The sequence below is a fragment of the Antennarius striatus genome, chromosome 13, assembly GCF_040054535.1.
Source record: "Antennarius striatus isolate MH-2024 chromosome 13, ASM4005453v1, whole genome shotgun sequence".
Classification (NCBI taxonomy): domain Eukaryota; kingdom Metazoa; phylum Chordata; class Actinopteri; order Lophiiformes; family Antennariidae; genus Antennarius; species Antennarius striatus.
In genome coordinates this window covers 2,040,020-2,058,800 of record NC_090788.1, presented here as the reverse complement: position 1 = coordinate 2,058,800, position 18,781 = coordinate 2,040,020, and the positions used below count along the sequence as shown (strand labels likewise).

The following is an 18,781-nucleotide window of genomic DNA, read 5'->3' as shown; positions in this document are numbered from 1 at the left end:
TACAGATTTTCTACATTTAATTTTAGGTGTTGGACTCTTTCGAGTCCAAAAGGGGGATTGTTGGAATTATATCTTTTTATGTTATGTTGGAATTATATCTTTTTATGTTATTTTGCTGTGGAAAGTTACTGAGCTTAAAGTTCATCTTAGGTCACATCACGTGACAGTTAGAACTGCTGACTTATGCTAAATTGCTTGCACAGCTAGTCGAGCAGAAACTCTTGCAAGGCCGTCTTCCTCTTTCTTCTCTGATAATTGGCGTATATCTTCTTAGATAATTGGCGTATAGCTACGATAGTTTTCATGACCTGTCTGCTTATCACCTCTTGCCAGGCCGTCTGCAAGGCCGTCTTCCTCTTTCTTCTCAGATAATTGGGGCATCATGACATCACCTGAATGTAACCCACTGTCTTGCCTGCTATCTTGCAGCTGTTGTGATACCAGGTGAACCCCGCCTTCTGATGTGCATAAAATCCATGTGCTGCAAGTGCATCCTCGCACTCTGCAGGGAGTAATCTCCCATGAGACAAAGTGCCGAGAATATTCTCTTTGCAATTGAAAAATAAACTTTGAAGCTTCGACATTTCACTGAGTGTTTTGTTTATTTAACTCTGTTCAGAAATTGTCCACAACCAAGAGAAAACGAACACGAAGCTGGAGGACCAAGGGTCTTTAGGACCATATTATTTGGCTCCACTTCAACAACTTATAAATGACGAGCTAGGGTCTTATCCAGGGTTTACTCCGCCTCTCACCCATAGTTTGCTGATATAAGCTTCAGCAGACCCGTGTCCAAAGAGGCAGATTAGTGGCTGAAAATGAGGTGATTCCAATCTTCTTCAAGAAGAGAGATGGATGTATCAAGCATTTATAAAGGCATTCTGTATTTACTGGAGGATGTGAATTTCCTGACTCATTGGTTTGAAGCATTAATACTTTTCTATCTCACCTCAGCACTGTCAATGAAAAAACTCACTTGAATGTATTTGGAATTGGAAGTGGAAATGGTAAGAGCTCATTTTTTATCGATTTACATTACATTACGTAGCAATGTCTTAATGAAATTGAAGACAGTGATGGGGAGTGATGGTTTTCTTAACTGGACTGCAGGTGAGCTGACCTCAACATACTATCTGGACTGCACCTGAAGAACCCAGAGATTAGGGTGGAAAATGGGGTGGTGGAACCTAACCCTGATCAGCTGCGTAAATACAAAGGTATTGCATTTCCTTGTACACATTTTTCTTACATATTACAAAATGTACATTAAGTATATCAAAATAGGTGTTTTGCTGGCACATGGAGTAGACATGGAGTAGCTCCTGTATGTCTTTGATAGATTTTATTTCTAAACCAAACTAAACATTGCTATACCTACTATATTGCTATATAATTAACTTTAAATTTTACTTTGTTACCCTTTGGTGCACTGGAGAGAAACAATGATGTCCAGAACAGTAAAACAAAGTAAGAAAGAGGAGTAGGCATCAAACGTATCTACGGAAACTATTGCCACGCTGCTAACACATAGAACAAGCTATTCTTACTCACGTGGCTGTCTGGTAACAAACAGTACAATATATGACAATCTGACCAAGTGAACTCAAAAGGCAGGGTTAAAATACTTAACTTATCAACACAAAATGAAAGAGGTGAACAGACAAAATGGCGGGAAAAGAACAAAGGCAGGAAGTTTTCCCAAAAAGGACACAGGTGTGACTCTGGGCACATGACAAACACATGGCGACTAAAACAAACCAAGTTCAGAATTATCACGCTCCAGCAGGTAGGGGGAGACAAAACAACAGTCATGTTGAGAATCCTGACACTACTACTTGTACACGTGCGATCTGCTCATATTCACCTGAACTGGTTTTATGTGATCAGTAGTAATGCAAATGTAATTCCTTTGAATGTCAAGGGTTTTAACCACAAGGTTCAAAGGAGTAAGGTTTTTGCTACACCTATGCCAACTAAAACTTGGTAGATCTCTTAAACTTCTTTTAAGAGATCCACTTATTGGACATTAACTGCTTTTGCATATGACCAAGAAAAGTGCAATTGTAATAGAGAAAAGAATACCTTATGAGTAATCCTCTAGTGCTAAAAAAGAATGGAGGCTATACAATTGGAAAGCTGTTAAATTCCTGTGTTCTCATTAAATATCTATGTTCCAAATACCGATAATGAAATGAAAATAATAAAAATATGTATGACCCTGCAATGACTTGGTAACTTATCCAAATGTACTCCAACGTTTCCCTGAGCCAGCTGAGATAGTCTCCAGCATAACTCATGACCCATATTTCAGATAAGCAGCTGAACACGAGACCATTAATATTTAGATTACCTTTTATGATTCACATTCATAGTTACTCTATCCAACGTTCTCACATTATTGTTAATATATATTCCATTATTTTTTTGTGTCTGTTGCAGATTCGGTGTCAGACTCCAGGTTTAGATTTCATCAAATTTACCTGGAATAACATCAATGCTGAAGAGTTTGAGGGGCAGTGGAAAGAGAAAAAGATGACTAAGAAGGCTGATTTAATTTTCATGTTCCATGTGAGTGTTCCCATCATAGCCACAAACTATATTCTGTTAGGACATCTCTCTGGGAAAAAGCTCATGAAAGCTCATCAGCTCATAATCTGTGGTCAAAACACCAGGTGCTGTATTATGTGAAGGATCCTGAAGCCACCATCAGCTTCTTTCACAGTCTCCTCAACAAGAATGGGAAGCTTTTTATCAGTCTAAGTCCTGGTAAGTGAATGCATTATCCTCTTTAAGGTAAGTGTACAAACAGATAAACACACGTAGACATAAAACTTTAGGCTATTTCAATTTTCAACAGGAACCGATCAGCAGTGTGTAGCAATGTTCCAGGTCACTCTAACTTTCAGTTGGTGATGATTTTATTGACTGGATTTTGATAAAGTTCATGTTTAACTTTGGTTTTGTTACAGATGCCAGTGGTTGGGCAAAGATACGGACTATGCACGGCAAACAGTTTGGTTACACAGAAAATCTATGTCTGACCACTGAAGGCGTCAAAAACTTGCTGGACTCCAAAGGACTGATCTACAAGAGTTATATGTTGCAATCTGACTTGGATATCACAGAGTGATTCTTGGAGGGGAATGAAAGGGGAGAGTTACTGCTTGATTTTCTCACTCATGTGCGTCACTTCAGTCAGTCTGTCTCACCTCAGCTTAAAGCTAAGGTGATGGAGTCACTACGTCATGTCTGTAGCAAGGAGTCCAAAGGTAAAGTGATATTTAACTCTGACACTGAAGTTATAGTTGTAGAGTCACTCATTTAAAGACATGCTAAGAAACCCTGTGACCACCGCCTAATCAAAGATCAATGGGGTTAGTAACTTGACACTTTAAGGACATTAAGAGAGTGTGTTTTTGTTAACTGACTAATTAAACTACAATATCATTTTGATCCATCAACAAAAGTTGGATAAATCTTTGCTGAACTACAGATATCTGCAATGTTATAGCAGCAGATTACTCTTAAATAAAGCTCCTAAATGCACATGCACTAGAGATGCACATGTCTGCAAATCTGTTTTGAACACTGTAATATTAAATATCATGATGAGTAATCTTGCTTGTTCTGTCTGATGTTGCTTGCTGTTTCTCGTGTTGTGGTTGCACCATTAACCATAAGTATTGTTGAGTGAACATTATATCGACTAAAAAATGCTTTAAAACATTTTAATCTCAAAGACAAATTCTTTTAGTTCATCAGCTATTTACCACAAATGAACTTATCCATTGTATTTGCCCATTGACACCCAAGGACAAGATTTTGTAAGTCATCAACACCGTATTACATCATCAAACAACATGGCTGAAACAACACCAAACAGCAATAGCAATTGTTAATTCTGAAAAAAATTCAAATCCTGTTACAACCTATCTTCACATAATTAGCTAAAATCAGAAACAACCTGGCAAACACCAGCAAAAACAAATTAGTCAATGAACTTCTTCAACATTAAGGTCGAGGAAATGTCAATACCCTTAGACACAATGTCCAAAAAATTCTGGACTTTAAAGACACGATGCAATATTCACAGGTAGACAGGCAAGCAGACAGACAGATACTCCACCATTCAAATGTCCTAGGTTCTGTCGGTCGAGTAATTTGTGATCCAGCTCACAAGGTGGGTGTCCACACTCATGGCAGAAAGCTACTAATCTAGGAGCTGGAGTAGGATGCCATTTAACGGGTTCAAGAATTTGGGAATGGGCACCTTAACAGCACAGTCCCCAACATCCAGGTAGTAGAGCGCATGGTAGAGGAGGTACAGGACAATATTGTCATCCTGTACCTCATAACCTTAGGGTAAAGGCCACAACTTTTATCCTAAAATTAGCAAAATACATTTCAACAGGGAGAAGCCATCAAACCATGGTAAATCATGATAATCATTAACACATCAAATCAGGAAAAAATCTAATTGTTTAAAACATTGAAAAAGGTGAAAAATCATACCAATAATTGATTTAGGACCTGCACGTGAATGAATGATATGGCTGATCAGACCAAAGTACCAAAAACTGGATCGACAACCCACCATCCTGGTTTTCATGATGACGTGAGCTGCAACAAAATCAGCTGCGTCTACTAATAAATACAATTGCTGTATAAATCCATCAAATGTCCCCTTGGTTCTGTGACTTATCCCTCCCTTCTAAATGCACTTAAAACATGCATGACACTTACTGTACCGTAGTGGAAGTCTTATACCTCAACTTCTTCTTTTCCTTTCGGCTTTTCCCTTCAGGGGTCGCCACAGTGAATCAATTGCCTCCAACTAACCCTGTCTTCTGATCCTCTTCTCTCACACCAACTACCTTCATGTCCTCTTTCACTACATCAGTACATAACACCAGGTTAGTCGGAAAACAGCACTGAACACGTATCCGATAAGTCTTTTATACCTCACAGGTACACATTTGTACGTATGTGTGTGTGTGTGTAGATGGGTGGGAATATGTGAGTGTGTGTATTTCCCTTGGGAAAACAGGAACATTGGTTTTTGCAGGAAAGCACCCAAACTTAGTTCATTGTTCAGTAATATTTTATCTTTCTTCTGGCAAAAACAACGCTTGGAACAATGTCACCCTAACCTTATCCTGTCTTTTATTTATTTGTCAAAAGCATTTGATAAAGTTGACGATTGCATTTCAAAATTTAGATTCTTTCAATCACAGAATACAATTGCTTGGTTTGCAGATCCTTTCAGTGATAGGAATCAATGCATTAAACATACAGGTCTGTGTTCTGGATTTGCTTCTGTCCGCAGGGGGTTACTACAAAGCTCCGTAATAGGCGCCCTCTTATTTATTATCCATATAAATGATCTGGGTATACATGACGCGGATGCTAATTGGCACTTTATGCTGATAACACTATTATTTGCTGCTGAGTATCAACTCTTGAACAGGGCATTGAATCCCTGCAGAAGGCCTTTGCTGCTATTTAGCACATTTACAGAATTCACCTGAAAATGGTTCTCAACTCAGATAAGATAAAACCTAATTTTAATAACCAATTCAAGAAGGTAACCACAATGTTCCCCTCAGTGACCATTCTGGAGGGAAATGAAACAGAGGTGATGGTTGATTATAGACATGATTCACATGTTCCTGCTTCAACCAGAAGATCAGAATGTCATGTAGGTAGACAAACACAAACTTATTGAGCATGTCCCTTAATTCATCCTTGGTGAGTTCCTAGAGTTAAAAAGAAGTCAGCTGGCCAGAGGGCCTTCTCCTATCGTGCCCATTTCTTGTGGAATAATCTCCCTATAGGTATTAGTCTGAATCCGTAGATGTCTTTAAATCTAGACTCAAAACGTATCTGTTCTACCTAACATATAAGTAATATCAGGGGTGGCAGTTTAGCCGAGTCCTGCCGACGAGCCATAGGATTTCTTAGTTAGGTCCCTGACTCCGATTAATCCTCTGCTATTCTGGTCCCTCTAGCACCACTCACGCCCCTGCTCTCTCTGTCTCTCTCCCTCCTCCTGTTCTCTCTCTCAGGCCTTTGTGTGGTGGATCATTGGCAATCAGCTACCTCTGTCTGCTTCCGTGGCTGGCAATATCACAAGCTGTACAGTAGTCCTGTTTCACCATCCACTAGGGGAGTGCTGGTTTTGTCTCATTTGGTTCTGCTGTGGTTTTTGGGTTTTGGCAGAGTAATCTTACACTATAACGTTTTTGAGATCAATGACTTAGGCACTGTTTGGTCTGTCCTCAGAGTGGTGGATCCTCGGCAATCGGTGACCTCTGTGTGCTTCATTGGCTGGTGGTAACTCACTCTACTGGATGGATCAGCGTGCCTTTGTCATACATTTATTATTGTTATTGTTATTGTTATTATTACTGTGTTGTTATTTTGTACATGCGATATCTATTGCTTCGTCTGTCCACTCCTGGAAGAGGGGTCCCTCCTCTGCAGTCTTCCTGAGGTTTCTCCCATCCATTTTTTCCCCTGTTAAAAGGGTTTTGGGGGGAGTTGTTCCTTATCCAATGTGAGGGTCGTACTGCTCGCAGTGCACAAAGGTCAGAGGGATATTGTCCATGTGCAGATTGTAAAGCCCTTTGAGACATTGTTTATGAATCTGGGCTATATAAGAATAAATAAACTTGAAACATGAGGGCCTGGAAGACAAGGCATTAGCCAAGCCGAAAGGCAGTGAGAGGTGCCAGTTCACCTCCCAAGCACTGCCAAGGTGCCCTTGAGCAAGGCACCGAAGGACATGAAGGTTTCTCTTTTCTTTCCTCCTTTTACAGTTGTATCAGTTGTCAGTGAAGGTTTTTGTGTGTGGTACCATGTTCTGATTTTACTATCTGCAACTTGCAGCCCTTTTCCATTGTGCCATGACTTGTTTTGTGCTTGATTACCTTTAACAATGAATGGCCAAGCTTGCATGTACCATTGCTTGCATATACTTCTCTTTTACCTAAAGATAGGGTTGTAACAATTTTTAAAAATCTGGATTTGAGTGATGGAAGTTAGCAACATGCCAAGACTGTTGTGGAGGTGTTTTAGTTACCATCAGAGCATCTTACATAACAAAGCTGAAGGAAAATCCCATATATGTGACTCACATTTCGTGGGTTGTGAGGCTTTGAATAATTAAGGTTGTGAATAATCAGATCTGACATTCCTGAAAACTATGACTATTTACTAATCTCCCCTGAGGAGTTCAAGTGGAAGTTCCCATCCAAATATAATTGGAGATGAAGGTGGAACTGGTTAGACCAAAGACTACCCAAAGAACACAGTTACTGTTGAATGTACCATGTGTGTTTTATGAAACACAAATACAATATAATGAAGAGCAATCTTGCCAGTGACTTGCTATGACAGGCTGCTGAAATTTTAATGGTGAGTTTCTCAATGTCAGTGTAGAAGTAAAACCTTCAGCCTTAGAGCTTCCAGGGTTTTCATCTGTTCAATTCTAGGAATGGTCTTCAGCTCATTCAGACAAAGTGGTTACCGACCCCTTCTACAGATCAACTACAAATTTAATGGTTGCTTCATTGCTACATATTCATCTCTGTAATAAGTCTCATGAAGATTCGTCATTTAATGATCGATCAGAGCAGGGGTTTCCAAGCCAGATGGGAGTCAGAGTGAGAGTTGATGTTAATGGAGGTACATGGCAAACCTGTAGGGCGGCAGTAGCTCAGTCCACTAATTCTTGGATTGGGGACTGGAAGTCGTCGGCTCAAGACCCAAGTGGGCCAAAAACATTTGGAGCGTGAGGTGGCAGTAAGAGGTGTCAGCTCACCTCCAGAGTGCTGCCAAGGTGCCCCTTTGCAAGAACCCCCCCCCCCCCCACATGCTGCCCACCACTCTGCCTCCTATTATAAATACTTTGCATGCCTACAAGCCCTTTGTGTGTGTGTTTGTTCAGGGTTCTGTACACACATATACGCATGTTTCATAAAATATACTAACTAACCTTAAATGAAAAAATAACAATTTCCCCAAGGGGATGAATAAAGTATATTTCTTCTGTGTGGCTGTAATGAAAGAATACAGTCTAAGAAGGCACCATCAATCCTCTCAGACACAAAGACATGATTTTTCTTTGAAAAATAATTTTTGTCTGTGTAGCTGTTGAAGAAAAATATTTTCACTTGAAATTACTGACAGAGCCATAAGAAAATATTGCTTTATTCATTTAATCATTTAGTAATCTACACTCTTGCTTCAATACGCTATGTGCAATCATTTCAAGATGCTGTAATAAACATTAAACCAGCCCGGCCCTCGGCTTGAAGCAAATTTTGGGGTTTTTTGGCCCTCTGTGTATTTGACTCTGATGTCCCTGTCTTAAAATATCTTGGAGTTGCATGAAAGATTAATTTGTTGGAACAAATTTGGCTATCAAAGTATGACTAATGATTTTCAAAAATATTGGTGAGGATTCTCAGTCGTACAGGACAAAGTCATCAAACTTATGTGAAAGTGAATCGTGTCTAGCTGTTGACTGGGCCACAATACTGGCCGATCTGAGAGGTTGCCATGGCAACAGCGTTGGAACTGAGGCATCTTCCTTAACGCGCGTTGGCTATTGCGGCGCGTCATGGATAGTTGTGTTATTGGAGCTGTTTAGACTGAGACGCATCGTCCAAATGTCCAAAATTCAGATTTTGGCTGCCAATCTGAATGAAGCCAGACAGAGTGTGGCACATAAGACAGACAGAATAGCTGTCAAAAGTTTAGATCCAGCAGCTGAAGCGGGATTTTCAGGCCTTCAGATGTCTTGTCTTCTATACTTGTTCCCCACCTGTCAAGTAGAAGCACGTAGACAGTGGCAGTATCTCGTAAATGATGTATTTCAATAGCTGATGGGCCTTTATTAAAATGAACAAATATTCTTTTTCTTTTTTTGCTTTTGCTGTCTTGTGAGAGCAATCTTTGTTCCAATATTAAATATTGAAATTACAGTCACTTGCAGCTTTAATTAAAAAAAACACCCTTCCCAGCAGGCAAAACAAAGATCTCCTACCCTTGCTTTTGGATGTTTTTATCCTCAGTTAAATCCTGAGTTTAACTGAGAATAGAAAATTATTTTTTATTGCTAACTGTTGATAGAAAGTGAGACTAGCAACAACATATGTATTAGAGTGGAAAAACAATTTCCCCTACAGGGGATAATTAAAATTGATTTCATTTCATTATCTGGTTTTGTTCCCATAGTAACTGTCTTAAAATTTACAGTGAAGAATTTCTTTCTCTCCAGCTTTAGTGGTTTGACAAGTGAACCGACACAAAACTTTAACAGTTGTGAAGAAGAGGATTTTATTTCCATTCACGTCATGCCTGCCACAACTACTTTGTGTCAGGGTGCTTTTACATATTTTTTTGTTAAATATAAAAATTTTAAAATATTATTAATTTCTTGTTGCAAATATTCTCTACAGCATTTGCCAGATTAAGCTTCTCTAAAGTTTAATGTGTTTTTATTGCTACTTTTAATGCTATATTAGATGAAGGTGAGCCCTCCCCTTTGGTGTCCTCCCCCACTGAGAGTACAAATAGGGTTAAGTGTGTTAATGAGCCTCATCTCTTCCCTGCCGATGCAGATTTGAGCTTACGTGTCACGAGAGAAATGTTGATTCATGCCCAGAAAAGTGACCCGTCTCAAACTTCATGTCTCTCCTTTGTTGTAGCCGCCGAGGAGAAGAGAAAACCTGTGATGTTTTCCGAGGATAGTGGGGTTTTGATGAGATGGTGGAGTCCCGATTCTGGTGAAATAAATGCTGTTGATCAGGCGGTTGTGCCAAAAGACGACCATCTACCCATCCTCAGTTAGCACATAATTCCAGCTTAGTTGGCCACCTGGGTGTTGAAAAAAACTTACCAACGGGTGCTGCACAACTACTTGTAAGATACTGTCGAACATGTCACACATGTCAAAATGGTGGGAAAACCCAATAAACCTCTTCCTCCAGTGCCCTTGCATCCAATTCCTGTGATTGGGAGCTGTTTGAATGTGTGTTAGTGTGTGGACACACTGCCAAAAACCATGTGTGGTTACCATGTGTGTCTCCAAAATGAGGTGTTTGTTTGTTAAAGTGTGTTAAATTTCTTTCTCATTGGATGGGTTTATCCTGTGGATTTTTTTTCCCTTTTACCTGTTCTTTTAAATAAAGCTGTCAGACTTCTTTATGGCACACTGCAGCTCTCTTTAGGTGCACATCGACACCAACATGTAAGTAAAACTTTTTTCAAATCAATCCATAACTGAAACCGCACGAGTCTAGAGAAGAATGTAACGTCTTGCAGCTTTTGGACTGTAAAACAGAAGGGAGCGTCAGGATTAAAAATAAAATTGTTAGCCTACCTTTTGACTAAATCAAGTGATTCAGTCAAACAGGCATGGCTGATTACACTTTTTATATTTGGAACTAAAACATTTTCCTCTGCTGCTCAGTACATTCGTACACTTTTAAACGGCTCATTGTAAATATATTTTTGATAATTGCTTGTTTCATACTGTGTGTTCTGTTTTTGTACTTTATACTATTATACATGCACTTGAATCCTTTTTGCACCGAGAGCTGACTAAACAATAGTTGTGCATTCGTGTAGGATGACATTAAAGGAATTCTATTCTATTCTATGTCTCAATTGTTATTTTTAAATGAAATGCAGGGAGTATCTCAGTTTCATATGAAATACAAATCAGATGTTATGGAGGCAAGGCTTAAGCCATGGTAAATTTACAACCTCTGACTTTGGTTATGCTTTACCATTAAAACAGAAGTTCAGAAACACATGGTAAATGAGTGCTGAGCAGCACTCACTTTTAACATGTCAGATTGTAATGTACCCCGCTATCAGGTCATGTCCGATAACATGGAAGAATTTTCTGATATTTTTGGTAAAGAGTATGGGATGGATGTTCTGCTGACCCAAGGGTTAACTTCCGACAGGAGTCTTTAGTAGACGCAGAGAAAGGTACACCACTATAAAAGGAGTGCAAGAGTACGTCATATCACCCAGGGTAGGTTTTTTCCCATCATAGACACACGGAGCGTATTGTTTAGAAAGATGTAGGCTGGTTTTGGAAGAAAGACAAGAGGGAAAGAAGGACAAAATGAATTGGCAAGCTTTCCAAAATGGCAAAGAGAAGCAGAAGATCAAAAAAGTAAGTCACAGGGCTTGTTCAGACTGGCCGCTAATATCTGATTTTTAGCCCATCCAGATTGATATTAGATGTCTCTTTTGTAGTCTGAACAGTCACATGCCACATGGAATCCGGTTTTTGAAACCACATTCGGGAGGTAGTTTCATATCGGATATGGACAGATGTCTGAACAGCTCCAAACACACTGATCGGATATGGCTATCCCTGACGTCATATCTGAGACGCAAGAGCATGGCACCAGAAGGAAGAGCGTCCCGCATTAGGGAGCGGAAAAAACTGGAAGAAGAAGTTGACAATGTCTGGTGCGTCTGACATTTTCTCCACCTCTCCAAGACAGTGATACCTCCAATACGCTAAAGTATTCAGCCTCCATGTTCATTGCGTTTATGTTGTTGCTGTCATCACAATTATATGACCTCACACATTACACACACTGAACAACGCCTCCGCCCCGACGCTGTTGCTGTCGCAACTTGTCGGATCGGTCGATAATGTGGCTGAACAGTTTGAACAGAGCAAGATCACACTTGCTAAAAACAATGTCAACGATCTGCCCTAAAAATTGGATATGGAAGGAAATCTGGTTGATATATGATCTGCCTGCAGTCTGAATGCAGCCTAAGGGGCTTGCTAATAAAAGAGGAGATGAAGGAAGAAAGTTTGTCTGATGAGATGGAGAAAAGGAAATGTAGGGTGAGAGACAGGGCACTGCTTCCACCATACGCTGTCTCCATGCCTACAGCCTCCTTCAAGAAACCTTATTTGTCTCACAGCAGCCTTGTTTGATTACTGGTAGCAAAGCCAAGGGGGCAACAAAAGGGGGATGATCCGAGCACCCATGATGATTTTCTCTAAATCATCAACTTGGACTGAAAGTGGAGACAAAGTGCACAATTGTACATATAATGGTAGCTTTATTGAATTGTATGTAATGTAGCCGAAAATAACTAATTTTTCTTTTGTCTTTGTGTGTGTGTGTGTATAAGATAACTGTCATGGAATCAACATGGAAAAGTCTGTTCAGCGATAACAACTGGTACCTTAAATGCTTAAAATATTATCTGTCGCACTCCAATGAATATCAGCTGACGTTGGACTTCATTGATTATCAGCTCCCGGATATATTGGCTAAGTAATCCTCAACATTTATTCATGAGCCACATTACTGACACTAAAATAGAATAAAACTGATAAGTTAAAAGTTGTGAAGTCATACAAAATGGTGTTTGCCAATATTTCCAAACGGAATCTGACCATTAAAGCAAGTATAGAAAATACAAAATACAATATTCTGTGTTATTTATACATATTGACAATTGGCACTCGTTAGTCTTTATCAAACAGTTGAGTGACGAGTGGAGAGGATCTGCTTGTTTATCTGGATTCAACACTGTACTTCTTTCTTTGGCACAGCACCACTTGTTCATTAATTTGCATAGTCTGTTAGGTCTACCTTTTTCTAATCAAACATTTGTGTCCCATCACCTGAACTTGTGTTTTATTTGCCTCAACACAAAGTCCACATTGTGAACTCCATAAGTTCCTTTAGCTCTGATGCAAGCATGATTGCCATGAAAGTCAACTAATTTTTTCAGTTTTTGTCCTCAGGACTGTGAATGGAAAGTCCAATCTGAACGTCATTGGAGTTGGAAGTGGCACTGGTAAAAAGAGATTCTGTAGAACACACTTATGCATGAGTGTATTTCTGACCCCTGTGAGACATTAACAAGCTGTGACAAGCAGTAAAAATGAGAAGCTGACGAATGGACACAACATTTCTGATTGATTTCATTTAAAAGTACAGATAAACAGTTCCTGGACAAATGTTTGACTGGAGTTCAAAGCAAAGTCACTAATTTGCTAATGACTTCAATATCTTCTGGTAACCAATTCATTTGAATTTAGCTGTTATTTCAGACTAGTCTTATGGACATAAAAAGCAACATTTCTTGTTAAACTGATAAGGGCTATGAGATTTTTTTCTGTCAGTCTGCAACACAGTTTGATATAGAACAAAATTTGAGAGAGAATACATCTGCTAAGGGTCAGCTATCCAATGTCATTGACTTAATGTACTCACATTTAGGGTTGGGTGAAATGGTTCACTGTTGGTTAAAGATTTTTCAAGATGGGTGCTTTAAACTGTTTTTTTGGCCGGCAGGTGAGGTTGACCTTAGGATATTCTCTGGACTCCATCAGAAGTACCCAGAGATGACTGTAGATAATGTGGTGATAGAGCCAACTCCTCAACAGCTAAATAACTACAAAGGTATTCACTATAAATGAATATGGATCTTGAATATCACAAAACTACGCTTGACACATGGCAAATTCCGCTTTACTTTCAAGGACTGGAGAAACATGGAGCTGTACCTCAAACCATGATGCACCTACTGTTGATTTCAGGGAATGTAATAATATTTGACTTATGTAGGATGACACATACATGAATAAAGCCTTTTATCAGTTAACATAAGTTAAGAAGTGTGACCCCAGACAACATATCCCAGCATACTTAGGTGAAAAAAACAATCAATTAAAGGATCAATGTGTAATCACAGTTGACTCAAAGTTACTAAAGCAATAGACTCTGAGATTTGATATTTAAACACTATCATTAAATACAGGATATTCCAACACTCTGTTTTGCATCTGTTGATGCAGATTTGGTGTCCCAGAGTCCAGGCTTGGATTACATCAAATTTAACTGGAACAAGATGACTGCTGAAGAATTCGAGAAGCAATGGAAAGAGAAAAAGATGACTGAGAAGGCTGACTTGATCCTCATGTTTGAGGTTTCATTTGCAATTTTTGTATCAATCTCATTAGTTAATCACATCAAATCTCTTATCAATATAATCACATGAGTTACCAATCATTGTCTGTGACAAAAATCAACAGATGCTGTATTTTGTGAAGGATCCTGGAGCCACTGTCAACTTTTTCCACAGTCTCCTGAAGAAGAATGGACAACTTCTCATCACTTTAGTTTCCGGTAAGTGAATGAATGTTATTTGAAATTGATGGATGGAAAAACTTTTAGAATTGTCATTTGGGGTATGTCCCCATTTACCTCACAGTACAGCTGTCCCTAAGTAAACCTGGTTATTACAGTTTAACATTACCTACAATTTAAGATTCTAATTCCGGGTTTGATTCTGCTATACAGTCCCAGTTCTGAATTATGAATTGGGACTGTATTTTTGTCTTAATGTTCATTCAAATAATACTGACTCTTTTGGTTTCAATATTCCATAACTGATACGTTAATTTCAAATAATCTTAGTAAGCCCAATTGATTTAATAGAATTCTCTTTGTTGAAGTAAACACAATTATTATGTAATTCTCACATATTGGGATGAGTCGCTGCAAGTTGATAACTCAGGGTTGACTGAAAAGAAGGCTGAGGCAGGTTAGAGAAATGGATAATGGTAAAGTCATTGATTTGAACAGCTTGTGGTTAAGGACATTCATGTTAGCTGTTCATATTTCCCGAGACATAATTTTGGCTCAGCTGTTTGATTATTTCGCCCATGTTAGAACTGACTTTTGATACAAAATCAATTGACAGCTGATTCTGTGTCTTCTATTTTTTTTTAATTTCATCTATCTCAGAAAAGTCGTCTGTGGTAAAGATACAGAACGACTTCTGCGATCATCCCGAAGTAAGGCGGTCCACGGCTAACATCAAACCTTTCCTGGACTCCAAGGGTCTGAGCTACCGGTGCTACGAATTGCCAGCGCAACTTGACATCACAAAGTGTTTTATTGAGGGGGATGAGGAAGGAGAGATGATGATTGATTTTTTGACTCAGGTGCTGCACTTCAGTAAGACAGCCTCACCTAAGCAAAGAGCTGGTTTCATGGAGTTTCTTCGCAGCCCAGAAGTTAGTGTGAAGTCCAACGGCAAAGTTTTTATGATCTCCAAACATGAGGTGGTCGTCTTAATTAAGACAGACAACAAATAGGAGCATCACATCTACTTATTCAGATTCTATTCAGAGAGACATGACATAGTCACAACACCACCCTCAGACAATTGGATTTTAGCCCCTCATAGATTTTCCAGTGTGTAAAAACACTGGAGACAGCTTTTCTGGATAGAATAGAAAGAGTTTGTCAATACATTTGTGGCTCACGCAAAAAAATTATGTTAAAGAAGCCAACTTGTCCAGGTGGCAATGATATGGCACGACAATATCTGGCTATTAGAAAAATGCTTCCTGTCTTGCCTGTAACTTGGCATGAGTATAAATGCAATGTCATCACCATATCAAAGTGTAATTAAGATGATCTGTAATTATATTTTTTTCAAAATATTAGTAATCAATTTAGTAATTAAAAAGTATGTTTACTCCACACTAAATGCCCAGAATTTAATGTGGAGTTCAATGGAAACACATTTTAATGAATGCCAACTCTTATTCAGATTCTGTACAGGCATTACGGACAGTCACCCCACCAACCTCAGACTATTGGACTTAAGCCTGACAGTTTTCTGCACAGTATGCAGAAGCACTGCAACCATCTTTCCTGGATAGCATAGTTGGAAAATGCCAAAGAATTTGTGGCTTCAACCGAAAAAATTGTGAAAGAAATTTAGTTCATTTAGTTTGTAATTAGATTACAGGACATTGTCTTGCTATTGCAATCATGTTTGGTCATCATTACCATACCGAAAGTCTTATAAAAATGACTTGTGATTAAAAAAGCCTTTGATTTGCAGGTGTGGACGCAGATGTTTTTACTCAGGTTTTCACTTTGAAGGAAGTGGTCACCTTAAACTGTTTCTGACTTCACATTTTTGCAAATCACATGATTTTGCTTTTCTGTGAACATCAACGGATCAAGTCCGTCTGAGCCTCCAGTTGAAAAGGCAAGCATGATTATATGATTACCCTCTGTTGGAGACAGTAAATGGTGCAACATTCATAATTAAAAACAAGCATATGCATGTCATATTTAGAAACTTTATAACAGCTAAAAAAAACACAGAACCCTAACTGATCAAGTAATCTTTCATCTTTCACCAACTTCAACAAAACTACACAGAAGAAGGAGCCAAGTTGGAGAAAAAATGATTATTATCCAACAGCATTAGCCCTGCAAATAAGCGGAAGTAGATGGATGGATTAGCTCTGCAATGTCTGTCACAATGAGATTTGTAGTTATTGTCAGTAGATGTTTACCCCACCTGAAAATGTGTGGTTACACAGTGTGTCATTCAACCTTTTACTGTGAATGCTTGTTGTAAACTGTACATTTTGCCATCGAAAGCTCTCTGTAAATGGCATGGTCCAGTCAGGCATGGCAAGAGCAGCTATCATCTTTAACACTGCATCAACATATCCAAGGGGTTATGAGTGAAATGTAAATAAATGTGATATCTTTGTATTGTTCCACTTCTGGAACAAATGACCACCCTGTTCAGGTACTGTATCTGATGATCAAAGAGTTGTGGTGTCTTCATGTCTGACAAATTAGTGACCCAACTCAATTCCAGACTTTTTCAAAAATCTAGACTGACCCAAGATCCAAGCATACATATAAGAAGGTAAGGCAGAAGCCTCTTGCCTGAAATTCTGTCATAGGACAGGTGAAGTTTTCTAAAACAGAAGGTTTAGGAATGTCATTCTGATGATGGCAGAAGAGTCTGCTGGGGTCTTCTTGGTTTCTGCAGCGGTGGCTGTAGCTACTGACCCGGCAGAACCTGGTGGCTGGTTCTCTCCCTCTTTCTCAAGAAAAAAGCAGATGAGCTGTCTTGTCACACCTGAAGCAATTCATGCCCTCTTTCGTAACATGAACTGCGTACTCAAAGTTGTCGACTGTAAAAAGCAGTGTAATATTTAGCTTTTCACTTGTCTTTTTTGTGACCATCAGAACCTGTTTCCAAAAGGAGACCAAATGCTTCAGGTGGGGACTCTTACAGCCGAGCGGGATCATTTAAACTATAGTGAAGAGTTTACCATATCAGGCTATCTCCTTGTCCAGGAGCTGATGAGCGGTGTGCGGTCGGAGATGATGACTTTTTTAGATGGGTTCACCAGGATGAGGATGAGGCTGAAAGTGTTCCAAATCACCATGCTGCTCTACTCTACCATGTTCACCTTTGCAATTCTACCCGGAAACATTACCATGATGCTGTTTGTTTGGGAAGCTGATTCTATGCTGCCATTACCATCTCCCACTCACTCCCTGATCCCGAAAAAAACAACAACCAAATGTGACTGTGATTTAATTAAACATGGAAAAAAGTGATCAGTAAAGTGGGATCAGAAATTCTGATCTTATCTTAAAATAACCAAAAACACCTAAATTTAGTCAAATTTATTGTAATCAAATACAGCAACTCCTTCAAAACGTATGTCAGAGAACTCAGTGTTCCTTCACATTGGGTCTTAGTATCTCGCATGATCATTTCTCCTTATCATTTCACCAATGATAAGGAGAAACAATGGGATCCAAGGCCGATGAAGGGAGATGAACTGTTTGTCCCACATTGTTGGGGTCAGCACAACAGAGCAACCACAGGAGCTTCCATCAAATAGGTTTGTCTTTTGGATCAGTTTAAATATTTACCTCAGGATAAAATGCCCTGATGCTATTGGCTCCCTTCCGATTGCAGCTTTTCTTACACTGATGTGAGGGTTGTATGGTCAAAATATCAGAACAAATATATCAGACAAAATAATGCCAAAGTATGATAGACCAAAAGTTAGTGGACGAACATAATTTTCTACTCTAAATAGATTTAAAGCAATAGTTGTTTTTGCTTCGTTAGTGAATCAGTTTGAAGGCCTAAGAATTTGTATTCGTCCATCACAGACTTTTTCTCTTCACATTTTGTTCAAAAATAAATTTGGTTCAGACACACTCCTCAGTAAATGTTGGCAATTTCAAGTACCATTTGGAAACTCCTGCATATAGTTCTTGACTCTTCCTCTCAGTGAACATTCATGACAAATACAAGTGGAAAAATAAGGCAAGGGTTAATCCATTACCTTCTAAAGGGAGCATAGCAGTTTGATCTGACACCAGTCCCACCAGATACAGTATCTGCTCAGGGTGCATGCTGACTAGGACAGTTTTCTAGGAGTAATTGGGATATCACTGCTATTTGGACAGTGCAGTGAGGAACTATTAAAGCAACTTTCTAAGATTCTTGATCATAGGATAGGCTACAAACACACACACACACACACACACAGACACACACACACACACACACACACACACAAAGCGTAAAAAGCGGTCAGAAAGATGAATGAATGCTTGATCATGAAGATGAAGAAAATATGTCTCAAGTTTGAAATTGACGGAATTATTATGACTAACAAAGTTTAACTGAATTGTGATGGTTCTGCTAAGTCATCTCAATATTGCAGTATCAAAAGGTGTGACTACATCCACACAGATACTTTATATATCGACTCAACTGCACCAAATGCGAACATACGTGTTAAAAGGCACTGAGAGTCAACATCAAGGGAACTTCATATCTCTGTGGAGAACATTGCAATTATTTGGCAAACATTTCAACATCATGAATCTCCTGGTTTGCTGACACGCCCATCCAATGATACGCC

At 39.1% G+C, this 18,781-nt stretch overlaps 1 protein-coding gene and 1 pseudogene across 1 annotated transcript; both read left to right on the top strand.

Annotated features, from left to right (window-relative positions):
- Positions 1 to 1,665: 1,665 nt before the first annotated feature.
- LOC137606401 (histamine N-methyltransferase-like) lies at positions 1,666 to 3,557 on the top strand (annotated as a pseudogene).
- A 7,790-nt stretch (positions 3,558 to 11,347) lies between these two features.
- Positions 11,348 to 15,163, top strand: LOC137606400 (histamine N-methyltransferase-like). The gene is made up of 6 exons (XM_068331649.1): positions 11,348 to 11,496; positions 12,803 to 12,855; positions 13,356 to 13,463; positions 13,859 to 13,989; positions 14,096 to 14,189; positions 14,811 to 15,163. Exons 1-6 carry the CDS (start codon positions 11,348 to 11,350, stop codon positions 15,161 to 15,163), a joined length of 888 nt encoding a protein of 295 aa, XP_068187750.1.
- Positions 15,164 to 18,781: the final 3,618 nt, after the last annotated feature.

What these genes read in the sequence shown, in the direction of transcription:
- LOC137606400 (XM_068331649.1), top strand. Translation starts at nt 11,348, where the DNA reads ATGGACAGATGTCTGAACAGCTCCAAACACACTGATCGGATATGGCTA. An exon ending in ACAGCTAAATAACTACAAAG is followed by an intron (nt 13,464 to 13,858) that starts GTATTCACTATA and finishes CTGTTGATGCAG; the next exon opens with ATTTGGTGTCCCAGAGTCCA. An exon ending in TCTCATCACTTTAGTTTCCG is followed by an intron (nt 14,190 to 14,810) that starts GTAAGTGAATGA and finishes CATCTATCTCAG; the next exon opens with AAAAGTCGTCTGTGGTAAAG.